The 18,218-nt window shown below is 37.5% G+C and overlaps 1 protein-coding gene across 2 annotated transcripts in view; it reads right to left on the reverse strand.

Moving 5' to 3' along the window:
- The window catches only part of USF2 (upstream transcription factor 2, c-fos interacting), a 28,877-nt gene that overhangs the window by 9,473 nt on the left and 1,186 nt on the right, over positions 1–18,218 (reverse strand). Inside the window, exons 1-3 of one of the 2 annotated variants that reach the window (XM_075840391.1) lie at positions 16,973–17,437; positions 788–831; positions 219–334 (exon numbers count right to left, since the gene is read on the reverse strand). In XM_075840391.1, coding sequence (XP_075696506.1) covers positions 219–334; positions 788–831; positions 16,973–17,019 — 207 coding nt within the window. In that variant the 5' untranslated portion in view covers positions 17,020–17,437. Of the gene's footprint in view, positions 1–218; positions 335–787; positions 832–16,972; positions 17,438–18,218 lie in introns of those variants that run through there. The other variant, XM_075840390.1, reaches the window with a different exon arrangement.

Here is an 18,218-nt window from a genome sequence, read left to right on the forward strand (position 1 = left end):
TTTACATCAGACCAGCAAATCCTGACCCTACAAGTCCTTCCCCTCCTTCACTGCGCAGAAATCTGAACACTCCCGGGATAACGGCGGGACTCGGATACTGAGGACATGCAACTATGCGGTCAACTAGAAGCGTAGCGCCATCTAGCTGCAGACACAAACATTTCCTTTAAACGGATAAGAAGGTGCAACTGGGGCGTTAAGGGGATTGGACGGTGTACCTGTCCTCCATTGTTCTCTGTGCGGAACTGGTACTGAATATTGTGGTCTGCGAAGGCCGCCTGCTGGACAGTGGCGATGGCCACCGCTGTATGCTCGTCAGCACTCGTTTCATCTCCTGCAAAGAGAAGAGAATCGCCGGATTATTGACGAGAAGATTTACATACGTTAAAAGGCTATAAAAAACAAACAAACAAAAAAAAAAAAACAACATCCCTACCTAGTCCTGCTCTAACAGCTGATTTTGTTACAATGTATCAGTGAAAGTAAGAGCTATCGGGCTGAAGTCCTGGAGAGAAGAGAGATCTATTTTTGCGGCCGTCGCGTTCCGCTCACAGAGATTGCCTACACTGATGCATTGCAACAAACTCTCAGCTGTGTGGGCAGGACTAGGCCAGGAAGGGTTTTCAGCACCGGTTTCCATTCATTGACAGAAAACGGATATTGAAACAGAATATATTGGAAAATTGTAGACCTTTTTTAATCATATTTACGTACATAAAACCTGAACCCCGTTAATTCCACCACTGACAATACTTTGGCGCAGGATCAGGGGTCGATCAGTACTCACCGTCTTGTAACTCTACCACTTCGTCCACTTCCTGTTTATCGTGGCTACAAAAAAAAAGAGAAAATAATATAAGGAGGGACGTAGGAAAACGGTGCGACAATACGACATTGCAGGTTTTAACAGGGACATGTAAGAGGGTCCGGTCCACACACAGCGGCATCGTTGTGGATTCTAATGAGGCTTTTGCAGCGTTTTTGCCAAAAATGAAGGCAAAACGTTGCAAACAAAACCGCGACATGCCGATTCCCTCAGAATTAGATCAGATTAATGTGAACAAGCGCAAACTCGGACGTGAAAAACTGCAGTTTGTCACGTCCGAGTTGCACTTTTGCAGGTTGAGTTTTCACGGATCCCATAGACTTGGTCTATCGAGGGATCCGTGAAAACGGGACATTTTTCAGTGGACCCTTCACACGCCCCGTTGAAATGCATGCGTCCGTGTGAATAAGCCCTTACTGCGAATAGCGGCTCCAGATGATTATCCTTCAGCTGATTGGATCCAAATTTAAAAAGGGTCGACAAAATATTATAAACTTTAGGGATCAGTCTGATCACTCCGGGTGCCAATAGGATCTTATTTTGCAATAAATATATTAAAAAAAAAAAAAAAAAAAAAAAAGGAAAAGAAACTCGAAAAACATAGTCGCCGGTCAGTCATTTTGCGTGAACCATCAGCTATACGGATCCTGCGCTCCGATCAGAACCCCCGGACGATCCCCCGCAGTACTCGATGAACCCACAGAATAGGATTTAAAGGGATTATCCCATAAATATAAGATCGTGGGGTCTGATCCGGAGCATGGAGGGGCCGCAGCCGACCACCTCTCTGAATTAATGGGAGTCCCACTGATACAATTATGGCAGATCATACACGTCTATAGTGCGAATCCCTCTGTTAATGGGGACACGACATTTACGCGCGGCGACAGCAGCCCCATCATATACAGAACGTATAATACGCTGGGCGTTGCTGCCAGAAATGTTTTGGCTCGTCTTGTTGTGAAACATCCCGTGACTCAGCTGCGGGGAGAAGACCTGACAGACTTACATAACCAGATGCTGTGGCCGCGCTGAACCACTGCGACAGGGAGAACCTGATCATGCGGGTGGTGGGCACTTATAGGGGGGGGGGGGGGGGTCTGTAAGGAAAAGCCTAATCATTGTATAATGAAATAATCTGCGACTTTCTCATATGCTTTGGGTCTCCATTCCGCTGCATTTTCAAGATATCTGCTTGTTGTCATTGACTTGGACCATTCAAAATGTAGAGGCTAGACACCTGTGCAGACCTAATACTACTCACAACTGAGAGTTTGTCACAACTGTATCATCCCTAGACAATACTCTGTGACCTTAATAGTCTGGATTGATACATTTTAGGTTCTGTTCACATCTGCCTCCTGGTTTAATTCAACAAGTTCCATTGGGTGCCGGCGGTATCCAACCGATTCTGCACTGCGTCCCGTTTTCCGTTACAGACAGACAGACATCGCGTCGCAGACGTAAACAGAGCCTTACCCGCGCTGACACATTGTAGCAAACGATCATAACAGGAAAAGAGATGTGGGCGGATGATGTGTATAGCGCACACAGGATTGTCTAGAGACCGATCACCGATCCGAGACCGATTTTTTAGCCTCAATGTCAACAAGAATGTTACCATTTACTGACAGCAAGCAGAGATCTTGAAAACGATGAGGAATACACAAAGTAGATGAGAAAGTCGTTTTCATTACACAATGTAAGAAAAACCAGTCAGGAGTCAGAAATAGCAGACATTTCTCTAGGGTCTCTGTTCACACTGGTGTCATGGCCGCTGTTTCTTTACGGGAGCCACGACGGGTATGACGGATCCTAATGGAAGGCGCCGGAGCGTCCACGACACCTTTACATTTGTGTCCTAAGAGTAGAGGTGCAATTATGGGAGGCCTCTTGATTGTCCAGCAGAGGGCTGTTGCTTTTACACCCACATATTACATACATCCGTTTCTTTTTTTGCAGGCGCTGTGTACGGCACTTGTCAAGCAGCGATCACACCCGATCCTGGGGTGCGAGATCAGAAAACCGATCAGCTGAAGTCTCAGTCCGCACCCCTAAATCTGGCAAAAAAATTCAGGTGCAGATATGAAGACCCTGCCAGCCCTTTCTCCAGGCTGTTCTGCGGTGGCGCTGGCTCCGCTGTCAGGTTCATGCCGGGCACAGATCCAGTAGCGCCCCCATAGCCTGGCATGCTCGTACGCGGACGTCACACGTTGCCCAGTGATTGGAGGACGTCGCCGGTAACGACTTTATTAAGGAGCCTCCGGAGTCGTCTTGCTGCTGGGCTTTGCCGGCTGTCAGCTTCCAATTAATAAGCGGCGCCCTCCTTCCCTTTTAATCGGCTTGTTGGAGAAGATTAACACTTTCACGAGCAGCGAGAATTAGGGGGATGTGCAGTAAATGTGAAACAAAGGGATTGGTAGAAAGGGAAACTGTGGAACGTGTCCAGACCCCGAACCGACCGCACTAGATCAATGTAGCAGTGCCAGACACTGTAAGCTCTGCTAAACTTCTGTCGCTCTGCGCCCGGCCTCCTACTGTACAATGAAACCCACACTGCGGACTGCCATTAAGGGATTAGAGGGGGGGTCTAGCTGCGAGAGGACGGGATTTACATATTTTTGCATACAATTTAGAGGAAAGATCTTGAATAAATAACATTTCCCTCCGAGCAGGAGCGATCCGATGTCCCGCCGCCATATTTTACATTCTCCCATCATTCACGGCCGTAACTGGAACGCAAAGTTGGGAATAGCGGCAATAATATAGGATTGTCCTTAATCCCTGGAACAGCGAGACTACAACTCCCAGCATGCCAGTGTGACCATACAAACACATAGGACCACAAAGATCTCAACCTGCCCCGTCCAATGTCAGCCATAGATGGGTACGATAGCCCCCCAATAACGGATATACGTTATATAAGAAGTCACCATTGATGCCCCCTGTACACAGCGCCCATTGTTCCTACCCAAGTAATCTCAGCGCTCTTAAAGGGGAAGGACCACGAGGAGATATATAGCAAACACGTCGGAGGAAAGAATTACAGCAGCGGATGAAGAGGGAAACGATCAGGAGCTCAAACAGCGGCAAATAACGTAACATCTGCGGCGTAACGAGGAAAATAAAGACAAGAAGGAGAAATGGCGTCCAGGACTGGTGGGATTTTTACCTGTCCAATCTTTGTTTCCAATGAGATAAGCGGCTGCCAGTCAGCACTGATGCCGCTTATCTCAGCAGAACATACTGTTTATGGGGGATTCTGCTAACAGCTGGCTTGTACGTGGACAGGCAGCTTTAGGTCCGGACTACATGTCCCAGCTGTCATTTAAAAAAAACAACTACTTTTCCATTGGATGGATTATAACCTGACCCGATGACTCCCGGCCAGTATTGCAGCTTGTACTCCGTATCCTGGATCGGTCTTAACTCTACAAGATGCCATATTATGTCTGCACTAGGGGGTACAGCTGCTCCCCTGAATCAGCCCCTCCTGCCTGTAACAAATCCCGAGATATGTACAGAACCTCCGTGCCCCTCATTGTTCCTTCTCGGCCAATCAGAGCGGTGAGGGATCAGCTTTATGGTGACATAGTTAAGGGATCTGTTAGGTGGACTGGCGACTGGCCCAGAGAGCGAAGGGGCAGTTAAGGATCTCGTAGATGCGCTGAATGATCAGATCCGGAGTCTGGCTATTAAGAGGTTAAGTGACGCGTCTCTATGATTGGTGCCGGTTCCAGAAACAGATGGTGACATCACCGCCGGCGATCATGTGATGATGTCACGTGACCTCTTCCTCTAGGTTCATAAAAGCAAACAAGAGCTTGGGGACCTCCGCGTACCGGAGATCTGTCTGCAGCCTCGGTCCGGTCACTGTGACGCTCTCATGAATTATTCCATATAACGGCGGCAGTAAAGCAGCTTGTACTTGCAGCAGTCACGTCAGCTCATCAGCCTGCCGGCAGCAGGTACATGCCAGTGTGTGCTACACTAAAACCAACCCTCCCTGTGTACAGCTTATACCGTCCCCGGTTCAGAGTATACGGGAAGATCAGCGCAGAACACGGAGCTCTATGACTGGGGAATGGAGGCGTGGAACTACAGGTCCCAGCAAGCCCCGGGCAGGGAGAGCGATCGACTAGTGATGGCTCTCCTGCAGCCTTTATGTGGGCGTCAGAAGAAAGAATAGTTGCTGCTGGGAGGTGGATCCATCAGCAAGGCGATAAAGTTCTTGCTGATGGTTTCCATCTGGGGATTGGGATATGGATTCTCTTTCTGATGGGAGGAAAGTGCAGGAAAGCGGAGCTGTAAATGTGCAGTCCTAGACAATTACTAAAGCTTCTTTATATGAAATGCCACTACTAATAAATTCCCCTCTTTGCGTTTCATTTCCTCACTATTTAAAATATTTGCTTGCGGTCAGTGAATGGAAACTTTTTGTTTACATCCAGTTGAATAAAATGCTATTCCCATCTCAGACATTTTTGTCCGAAAGACGCGGTTGCCAATTTTCTCTAGAACGTGGTGCCCCTGACCCCATCCAACTCTCTGCCGCTGGGTTTTCCGGAAAACAGCGGAGCGCGTTTCGCTACAATGGTTCCGTAACTTCTATGGGAGTCTCCAAATCATGAAAATTGAGGCAAAAAAGAAAAAGTTAGTCGGTTCTGATGTTGATTTCAGCAAGGAAACCGCGCCAAATTCTAGGTTGAACCCGACACACGTGAATGGGGCATAAGGCGGAGTTCACACGTAGCGGCCACAGAGTGTCGCGGTTTAATTGTTAATGGGGACAAGGGAGTGATTTGTAGAATGATGTAGGTCACCTTGGACTTTATGCAATTGGAACAAACCCTCAGCTGTGAGTAGCATTTGTTCTGTACAGATGGGCAGCCTCTGGTTGTACACAATGTTGCCATTCACTGACATCAAGCAAAGATATTAAAAGCGGTGAAGTGTTGAAACACAAACAGTAAGTTACAAAGTTACACAACTTTTCACAGCGTTTCATTTGCACAAATCTGAATAAGTCCCACGCGATGAGGGACGGGGACCAGAACCATCGCACCCCCCTTATTACCAACGCGCTAAACACCCCCAAACTGGACGCCGTGTTACAGCCATCAGGATGGAAGAGACGCTGCGCCCATTATAACCCAGCTCTGAACCGGGCGGCGACCCCTCACCGCATACGGGGTATATTCGTGCAGTGACTGTTCTGTATTATGATCTGTCAATAATATTACATTTATAAAATATTATATATACATAGAGTGCACTGACAGATATAGATGGGGGGGGGGGGGGTAATATTGCGCACATAATAATAATAATAATAATAAGAATATAGAAGCAGTGACAGCACATTATATATTATTATACACAGGAGATAACCTGCACACAATCTACATTATTACACACCAGTGACAGCAGAGATTATATATTATTATTACACACCAGTGACAGGATTATTATATATTATTATTACACACCAGTGACAGGGGGATTATTATATATTATTATTACTACACACCAGTGACAGGAGGATTATATATTATATATTATTATTACACACCAGTGACAGGAGGATTATATATTATTATTACACACCAGTGACAGAGGATTATTATATATTATTATTACACACCAGTGACAGGAGGATTATTATATATTATTATTACACACCAGTGACAGGGGGATTATTATATATTATTATTACACACCAGTGACAGGATTATTATATATTATTATTACACACCAGTGACAGGAGGATTATTATATATTATTATTACACACCAGTGACAGGGGGATTATTATATATTATTATTACACACCAGTGACAGGATTATTATATATTATTATTACACACCAGTGACAGGGGGATTATTATATATTATTATTACACACCAGTGACAGGATTATTATATATTATTATTACACACCAGTGACAGGAGGATTATATATTATTATTACACACCAGTGACAGGAGGATTATATATTATATATTATACACCAGTGACAGGATTATTATATATTATTATTACACACCAGTGACAGGAGGATTATATATTATATATTATTATTATACACCAGTGACAGGATTATTATATATTATTATTACACACCAGTGACAGGATTATTATATATTATTATTACACACCAGTGACAGGGGGATTATTATATATTATTATTACACACCAGTGACAGGGGGATTATTATATATTATTATTACACACCAGTGACAGGAGGATTATATATTATTATTATACACCAGTGACAGGAGGATTATATATTATTATTACACACCAGTGACAGGAGGATTATTATATATTATTATTACACACCAGTGACAGGGGGATTATTATATATTATTATTACACACCAGTGACAGGATTATTATATATTATTATTACACACCAGTGACAGGGGGATTATTATATATTATTATTACACACCAGTGACAGGATTATTATATATTATTATTACACACCAGTGACAGGATTATTATATATTATTATTACACACCAGTGACAGGATTATTATATATTATTATTACACACCAGTGACAGGAGGATTATTATATATTATTATTACACACCAGTGACAGGGGGATTATTATATATTATTATTACACACCAGTGACAGGATTATTATATATTATTATTATACAACAGTGACAGGAGGATTATATATTATTATTACACACCAGTGACAGGATTATTATATATTATTATTACACACCAGTGACAGGAGGATTATTATATATTATTATTACACACCAGTGACAGGGGGATTATATATTATATTATTATTACACACCAGTGACAGGGGGATTATTATATATTATTATTACACACCAGTGACAGGAGGATTATATATTATTATTACACACCAGTGACAGGAGGATTATTATATATTATTATTACACACCAGTGACAGGGGGATTATTATATATTATTATTACACACCAGTGACAGGATTATTATATATTATTATTACACACCAGTGACAGGGGGATTATTATATATTATTATTACACACCAGTGACAGGATTATTATATATTATTATTACACACCAGTGACAGGGGGATTATATATTATTATTACACACCAGTGACAGGGGGATTATTATATATTATTATTACACACCAGTGACAGGGGGATTATTATATATTATTATTACACACCAGTGACAGAGGATTATTATATATTATTACACACCAGTGACAGAGGATTATTATATATTATTATTACACACCAGTGACAGGGGGATTATTATATATTATTATTACACACCAGTGACAGGGGGATTATATATTATTATTACACACCAGTGACAGGGGGATTATTATATATTATTATTACACACCAGTGACAGGATTATTATATATTATTATTACACACCAGTGAACGGAGGATTATTATATATTATTATTACACACCAGTGACAGGAGGATTATATATTATTATTACACACCAGTGACAGGGGGATTATTATATATTATTATTACACACCAGTGACAGGATTATTATATATTATTATTACACACCAGTGACAGGATTATTATATATTATTATTACACACCAGTGACAGGAGGATTATTATATATTATTATTACACACCAGTGACAGGAGGATTATTATATATTATTATTACACACCAGTGACAGGAGGATTATTATATATTATTATTACACACCAGTGACAGGAGGATTATTATATATTATTATTACACACCAGTGACAGGAGGATTATTATATATTATTATTACACACCAGTGACAGGAGGATTATTATATATTATTATTACACACCAGTGACAGGATTATTATATATTATTATTACACACCAGTGACAGGGGGATTATTATATATTATTATTACACACCAGTGACAGGGGGATTATTATATATTATTATTACACACCAGTGACAGGAGGATTATATATTATTACACACCAGTGACAGGATTATTATATATTATTATTACACACCAGTGACAGGATTATTATATATTATTATTACACACCAGTGACAGGAGGATTATATATTATTACACACCAGTGACAGGGGGATTATTATATATTATTATTACACACCAGTGACAGGGGGATTATTATATATTATTATTACACACCAGTGACAGGATTATTATATATTATTATTACACACCAGTGACAGGGGGATTATTATATATTATTATTACACACCAGTGACAGGATTATTATATATTATTATTACACACCAGTGACAGGGGGATTATTATATATTATTATTACACACCAGTGACAGGGGGATTATTATATATTATTATTACACACCAGTGACAGGGGGATTATTATATATTATTATTACACACCAGTGACAGGGGGATTATTATATATTATTATTACACACCAGTGACAGGGGGATTATTATATATTATTATTACACACCAGTGACAGGGGGATTATTATATATTATTATTACACACCAGTGACAGGATTATTATATATTATTATTACACACCAGTGACAGGGGGATTATTATATATTATTATTACACACCAGTGACAGGGGGATTATTATATATTATTATTACACACCAGTGACAGAGGATTATTATATATTATTACACACCAGTGACAGGAGGATTATTATATATTATTATTACACACCAGTGACAGGATTATTATATATTATTATTACACACCAGTGACAGGATTATTATATATTATTATTACACACCAGTGACAGGGGGATTATTATATATTATTATTACACACCAGTGACAGGGGGATTATTATATATTATTATTACACACCAGTGACAGGATTATTATATATTATTATTACACACCAGTGACAGAGGATTATTATATATTATTATTACACACCAGTGACAGGGGGATTATTATATATTATTATTACACACCAGTGACAGGGGGATTATATATTATTATTACACACCAGTGACAGGGGGATTATTATATATTATTATTACACACCAGTGACAGGATTATTATATATTATTATTACACACCAGTGACCGGAGGATTATTATATATTATTATTACACACCAGTGACAGGAGGATTATATATTATTATTACACACCAGTGACAGGGGGATTATTATATATTATTATTACACACCAGTGACAGGATTATTATATATTATTATTACACACCAGTGACAGGATTATTATATATTATTATTACACACCAGTGACAGGAGGATTATTATATATTATTATTACACACCAGTGACAGGAGGATTATTATATATTATTATTACACACCAGTGACAGGAGGATTATTATATATTATTATTACACACCAGTGACAGGAGGATTATTATATATTATTATTACACACCAGTGACAGGAGGATTATTATATATTATTATTACACACCAGTGACAGGATTATTATATATTATTATTACACACCAGTGACAGGGGGATTATTATATATTATTATTACACACCAGTGACAGCAGGATTATTATATATTATTATTACACACCAGTGACAGGAGGATTATATATTATTACACACCAGTGACAGGGGGATTATTATATATTATTATTACACACCAGTGACAGGGGGATTATTATATATTATTATTACACACCAGTGACAGGGGGATTATTATATATTATTATTACACACCAGTGACAGGGGGATTATTATATATTATTATTACACACCAGTGACAGGATTATTATATATTATTATTACACACCAGTGACAGGATTATTATATATTATTATTACACACCAGTGACAGGAGGATTATATATTATTACACACCAGTGACAGGGGGATTATTATATATTATTATTACACACCAGTGACAGGGGGATTATTATATATTATTATTACACACCAGTGACAGGATTATTATATATTATTATTACACACCAGTGACAGGGGGATTATTATATATTATTATTACACACCAGTGACAGGATTATTATATATTATTATTACACACCAGTGACAGGGGGATTATTATATATTATTATTACACACCAGTGACAGGGGGATTATTATATATTATTATTACACACCAGTGACAGGGGGATTATTATATATTATTATTACACACCAGTGACAGGATTATTATATATTATTATTACACACCAGTGACAGGGGGATTATTATATATTATTATTACACACCAGTGACAGGATTATTATATATTATTATTACACACCAGTGACAGGGGGATTATTATATATTATTATTACACACCAGTGACAGGGGGATTATTATATATTATTATTACACACCAGTGACAGAGGATTATTATATATTATTATTACACACCAGTGACAGGATTATTATATATTATTATTACACACCAGTGACAGGGGGATTATTATATATTATTATTACACACCAGTGAAAGGGGGATTATTATATATTATTATTACACACCAGTGACAGGAGGATTATTATATATTATTATTACACACCAGTGACAGGGGGATTATTATATATTATTATTACTCACCAGTGACAGGGGGATTATTATATATTATTATTACACACCAGTGACAGGGGGATTATTATATATTATTACACACCAGTGACAGGATTATTCTATATTATTATTACACACCAGTGACAGGAGGATTATATATTATTATTACACACCAGTGACAGGGGGATTATTATATATTATTATACACCAGTGACAGGATTATTCTATATTATTATTACACACCAGTGACAGGAGGATTATATATTATTATTACACACCAGTGACAGGAGGATTATTATATATTATTATTACACACCAGTGACAGGAGGATTATTATATATTATTATTACACACCAGTGACAGGATTATTATATATTATTATTACACACCAGTGACAGGATTATTATATATTATTATTACACACCAGTGACAGGATTATTATATATTATTATTACACACCAGTGACAGGATTATTATATATTATTATTACACACCAGTGACAGGAGGATTATATATTATTATTACACACCAGTGACAGGAGGATTATTATATATTATTATTACACACCAGTGACAGGAGGATTATTATATATTATTATTACACACCAGTGACAGGATTATTATATATTATTATTACACACCAGTGACAGGATTATTATATATTATTATTACACACCAGTGACAGGGGGATTATTATATATTATTATTACACACCAGTGACAGGAGGATTATTATTACACACCAGTGACAGGAGGATTATATATTATTATTACACACCAGTGACAGGGGGATTATTATATATTATTATTACACACCAGTGACAGGATTATTATATATTATTATTATACACCAGTGACAGGAGGATTATATATTATTATTACACACCAGTGACAGGGGGATTATTATATATTATTATTACACACCAGTGACAGGGGGATTATTATATATTATTATTACACACCAGTGACAGGGGGATTATTATATATTATTATTACACACCAGTGACAGGATTATTATATATTATTATTACACACCAGTGACCGGAGGATTATTATATATTATTATTACACACCAGTGACAGGAGGATTATATATTATTATTACACACCAGTGACAGGGGGATTATTATATATTATTATTACACACCAGTGACAGGATTATTATATATTATTATTACACACCAGTGACAGGGGGATTATATATTATTATTACACACCAGTGACAGGGGGATTATTATATATTATTATTACACACCAGTGACAGGGGGATTATTATATATTATTATTACACACCAGTGACAGAGGATTATTATATATTATTACACACCAGTGACAGAGGATTATTATATATTATTATTACACACCAGTGACAGGGGGATTATTATATATTATTATTACACACCAGTGACAGGGGGATTATATATTATTATTACACACCAGTGACAGGGGGATTATTATATATTATTATTACACACCAGTGACAGGATTATTATATATTATTATTACACACCAGTGACCGGAGGATTATTATATATTATTATTACACACCAGTGACAGGAGGATTATATATTATTATTACACACCAGTGACAGGGGGATTATTATATATTATTATTACACACCAGTGACAGGATTATTATATATTATTATTACACACCAGTGACAGGATTATTATATATTATTATTACACACCAGTGACAGGAGGATTATTATATATTATTATTACACACCAGTGACAGGAGGATTATTATATATTATTATTACACACCAGTGACAGGAGGATTATTATATATTATTATTACACACCAGTGACAGGAGGATTATTATATATTATTATTACACACCAGTGACAGGAGGATTATTATATATTATTATTACACACCAGTGACAGGAGGATTATTATATATTATTATTACACACCAGTGACAGGATTATTATATATTATTATTACACACCAGTGACAGGGGGATTATTATATATTATTATTACACACCAGTGACAGGGGGATTATTATATATTATTATTACACACCAGTGACAGGAGGATTATATATTATTACACACCAGTGACAGGATTATTATATATTATTATTACACACCAGTGACAGGATTATTATATATTATTATTACACACCAGTGACAGGAGGATTATATATTATTACACACCAGTGACAGGGGGATTATTATATATTATTATACACCAGTGACAGGATTATTCTATATTATTATTACACACCAGTGACAGGAGGATTATATATTATTATTACACACCAGTGACAGGAGGATTATTATATATTATTATTACACACCAGTGACAGGAGGATTATTATATATTATTATTACACACCAGTGACAGGATTATTATATATTATTATTACACACCAGTGACAGGATTATTATATATTATTATTACACACCAGTGACAGGGGGATTATTATATATTATTATTACACACCAGTGACAGGATTATTATATATTATTATTACACACCAGTGACAGGAGGATTATATATTATTATTACACACCAGTGACAGGAGGATTATTATATATTATTATTACACACCAGTGACAGGAGGATTATTATATATTATTATTACACACCAGTGACAGGATTATTATATATTATTATTACACACCAGTGACAGGATTATTATATATTATTATTACACACCAGTGACAGGGGGATTATTATATATTATTATTACACACCAGTGACAGGAGGATTATTATTACACACCAGTGACAGGAGGATTATATATTATTATTACACACCAGTGACAGGGGGATTATTATATATTATTATTACACACCAGTGACAGGATTATTATATATTATTATTATACACCAGTGACAGGAGGATTATATATTATTATTACACACCAGTGACAGGATTATTATATATTATTATTACACACCAGTGACAGGATTATTATATATTATTATTACACACCAGTGACAGGGGGATTATATATTATTATTACACACCAGTGACAGGATTATTATATATTATTATTACACACCAGTGACAGGATTATTATATATTATTATTACACACCAGTGACAGGAGGATTATTATATATTATTATTACACACCAGTGACAGGAGGATTATATATTATTATTACACACCAGTGACAGGGGGATTATATATTATTATTACACACCAGTGACAGGATTATTATATATTATTATTACACACCAGTGACAGGGGGATTATATATTATTATTACACACCAGTGACAGGAGGATTATATATTATTATTACACACCAGTGACAGGATTATTATATATTATATTATTACACACCAGTGACAGGATTATTATATATTATTATTACACACCAGTGACAGGGGGATTATATATTATTATTACACACCAGTGACAGGATTATTATATATTATTATTACACACCAGTGACAGGAGGATTATATATTATTATTACACACCAGTGACAGGAGGATTATATATTATTATTACACACCAGTGACAGGATTATTATATATTATATTATTACACACCAGTGACAGGATTATTATATATTATTATTACACACCAGTGACAGGAGGATTATATATTATTATTACACACCAGTGACAGGGGGATTATTATATATTATTATTACACACCAGTGACAGGATTATTATATATTATTATTACACACCAGTGACAGGAGGATTATATATTATTATTACACACCAGTGACAGGGGGATTATTATATATTATTATTACACACCAGTGACAGGATTATTATATATTATTATTACACACCAGTGACAGGAGGATTATATATTATTATTACACACCAGTGACAGGGGGATTATATAATATTACACACCAGTGACAGGAGGATTATATATTATTACACACCAGTGACAGGAGGATTATATATTATTACACACCAGTGACAGGAGGATTATTATATATTATTATTACACACCAGTGACAGGATTATTATATATTATTATTACACACCAGTGACAGGATTATTATATATTATTATTACACACCAGTGACAGGAGGATTATATATTATTATTACACACCAGTGACAGGGGGATTATTATATATTATTATTACACACCAGTGACAGGATTATTATATATTATTATTACACACCAGTGACAGGAGGATTATATATTATTATTACACACCAGTGACAGGGGGATTATTATATATTATTATTACACACCAGTGACAGGATTATTATATATTATTATTACACACCAGTGACAGGAGGATTATATATTATTATTACACACCAGTGACAGGGGGATTATATAATATTACACACCAGTGACAGGAGGATTATATATTATTACACACCAGTGACAGGAGGATTATATATTATTACACACCAGTGACAGGAGGATTATTATATATTATTATTACACACCAGTGACAGGATTATTATATATTATTATTACACACCAGTGACAGGATTATTATATATTATTATTACACACCAGTGACAGGAGGATTATATATTATTACACACCAGTGACAGGATTATTATATATTATTATTACACACCAGTGACAGGATTATTATATATTATTATTACACACCAGTGACAGGAGGATTATATATTATTATTACACACCAGTGACAGGGGGATTATATAATATTACACACCAGTGACAGGAGGATTATATATTATTACACACCAGTGACAGGGGGATTATTATATATTATTATTACACACCAGTGACAGGAGGATTATTATATATTATTATTACACACCAGTGACAGGAGGATTATTATATATTATTATTACACACCAGTGACAGGAGGATTATATATTATTATTACACACCAGTGACAGGAGGATTATATATTATTATTACACACCAGTGACAGGATTATTATATATTATATTATTACACACCAGTGACAGGATTATTATATATTATTATTACACACCAGTGACAGGAGGATTATTATATATTATTATTACACACCAGTGACAGGGGGATTATTATATATTATTATTACACACCAGTGACAGGATTATTATATATTATTATTACACACCAGTGACAGGAGGATTATATATTATTATTACACACCAGTGACAGGAGGATTATATATTATTATTACACACCAGTGACAGGGGGATTATATAATATTACACACCAGTGACAGGAGGATTATATATTATTACACACCAGTGACAGGAGGATTATTATATATTATTATTACACACCAGTGACAGGATTATTATATATTATTATTACACACCAGTGACAGGAGGATTATATATTATTATTACACACCAGTGACAGGGGGATTATATAATATTACACACCAGTGACAGGGGGATTATTATATATTATTATTACACACCAGTGACAGGAGGATTATATAATATTACACACCAGTGACAGGATTATTATATATTATTATTACACACCAGTGACAGGAGGATTATATATTATTATTATTACACACCAGTGACAGGGGGATTATTATATATTATTATTACACACCAGTGACAGGAGGATTATTATATATTATTATTACACACCAGTGACAGGAGGATTATTATATATTATTATTACACACCAGTGACAGGCTATCATGTGGCAGGGGCAGCAGTGTGGGTGGCTGGAGGTGTCAGCAGTGACCAGGCCTCCTCCTCCCCCTTTACACGTAACCTCCATGGTGCAGGCCGCAGCCTGGGACTAGATTTCTCACCTGGCGGCTGCAGCAGAGGAGTCGAGGCTCTGATCCAGCATGTCCATGTGTCAGGGCTCGGGCAGGGAGAGGGCCCCCCCCGGGTCAGGCTGTGCGGGGCCGGGGCCCAGGGCGGCCCGGGGAGGAGGAGGAGGCGGGAGGCCCGACGGATCTGATCACGGGGACAAACACACGGGTCATGTGAGGAGATCCCTTCCCTGCCTCTCCTGCACCGCCGCCGGGACACGTGAGGAGAAGGGAGGCGTGGAGAAGCAGCGGCGCACCTCACACCGGGCAGACACCGAAAAGCACCGGGAACGAGCTTCACACGGGAAGGAGCGGGCGGGTCCCTCAGCAGCGCACACAAGAGCGGGAGGGCCTGGCAAACGCAGGGCAGAAACTGGAGCGGGCGGGCCCGAGACACAAGAATCAGCGCTCAAACCAAGAGCGGGCGGGCCCGAGAAACAAAGCTGACACACAATTCTAGTCAGTTCAGCTCTGCGGGGTGTTCTTTGTGGGAAACGCAACACAAATCGGGGCGGGCGGGCCCGACATACAGAAGAACCGCAAAGTTCTAGTAAGTTCAGGGCAGTCTATAGCCCATATACAGAGCCAGCCAGGCATTCTAACATATACAGTGTTTCACTTTTTTTTTTCATTCATTTTTAGTAGTGGTCGGGCTTATTTTTTTTCAATTGGGCTGTTTTAGGGAAAGTTACTTTTTTACATTATATTTTTTGTTTGTTAATGAACGCAGCTCCAGTGAAGACTGATATAATGTAATATACTTTCGTTGCAAAGATGAAAATCTTATGTTTTTTTGTATATTTTAACAGGCAGACTGGAACGGTCGGTTGACCTTTACATGAGAGTCTTATATAACACAGTTGGACATTGTAGCCTGTGTTCTCATCCACTCACAAATCATGTAGGAAAAAAACCCAACACATTTTAAAAAGCGCGTCCATAAAAAGCGCCAAATAACGCGGGGTCGCGCATGTGTTTGAACAAAGACACGTTGGCTCCGCCCAGATAGGCTTTAGAAAGGGGCGGGGTTGTCAGCTGTCAGCTCAGGGTCATGTGACATGCCATTACCACGTGATAGGTGAACGGCTGTTGGGCCAGGAAGGTGGAAGGATGGCTCTGTCCAAGGTCCTAGTGCTAGTCGCTTTTTCTGACTAATATCTAGAGCTCCCCCTATAGACGTCTATGGAAATGACTTTCAATTATGGGAACCTGATTTGCCATTCAGGGGTCTGGAAAAGCA

The sequence above is a fragment of the Rhinoderma darwinii genome, chromosome 10 (genome assembly GCF_050947455.1).
Source record: "Rhinoderma darwinii isolate aRhiDar2 chromosome 10, aRhiDar2.hap1, whole genome shotgun sequence".
NCBI classification, from domain to species: Eukaryota; Metazoa; Chordata; class Amphibia; order Anura; family Rhinodermatidae; genus Rhinoderma; species Rhinoderma darwinii.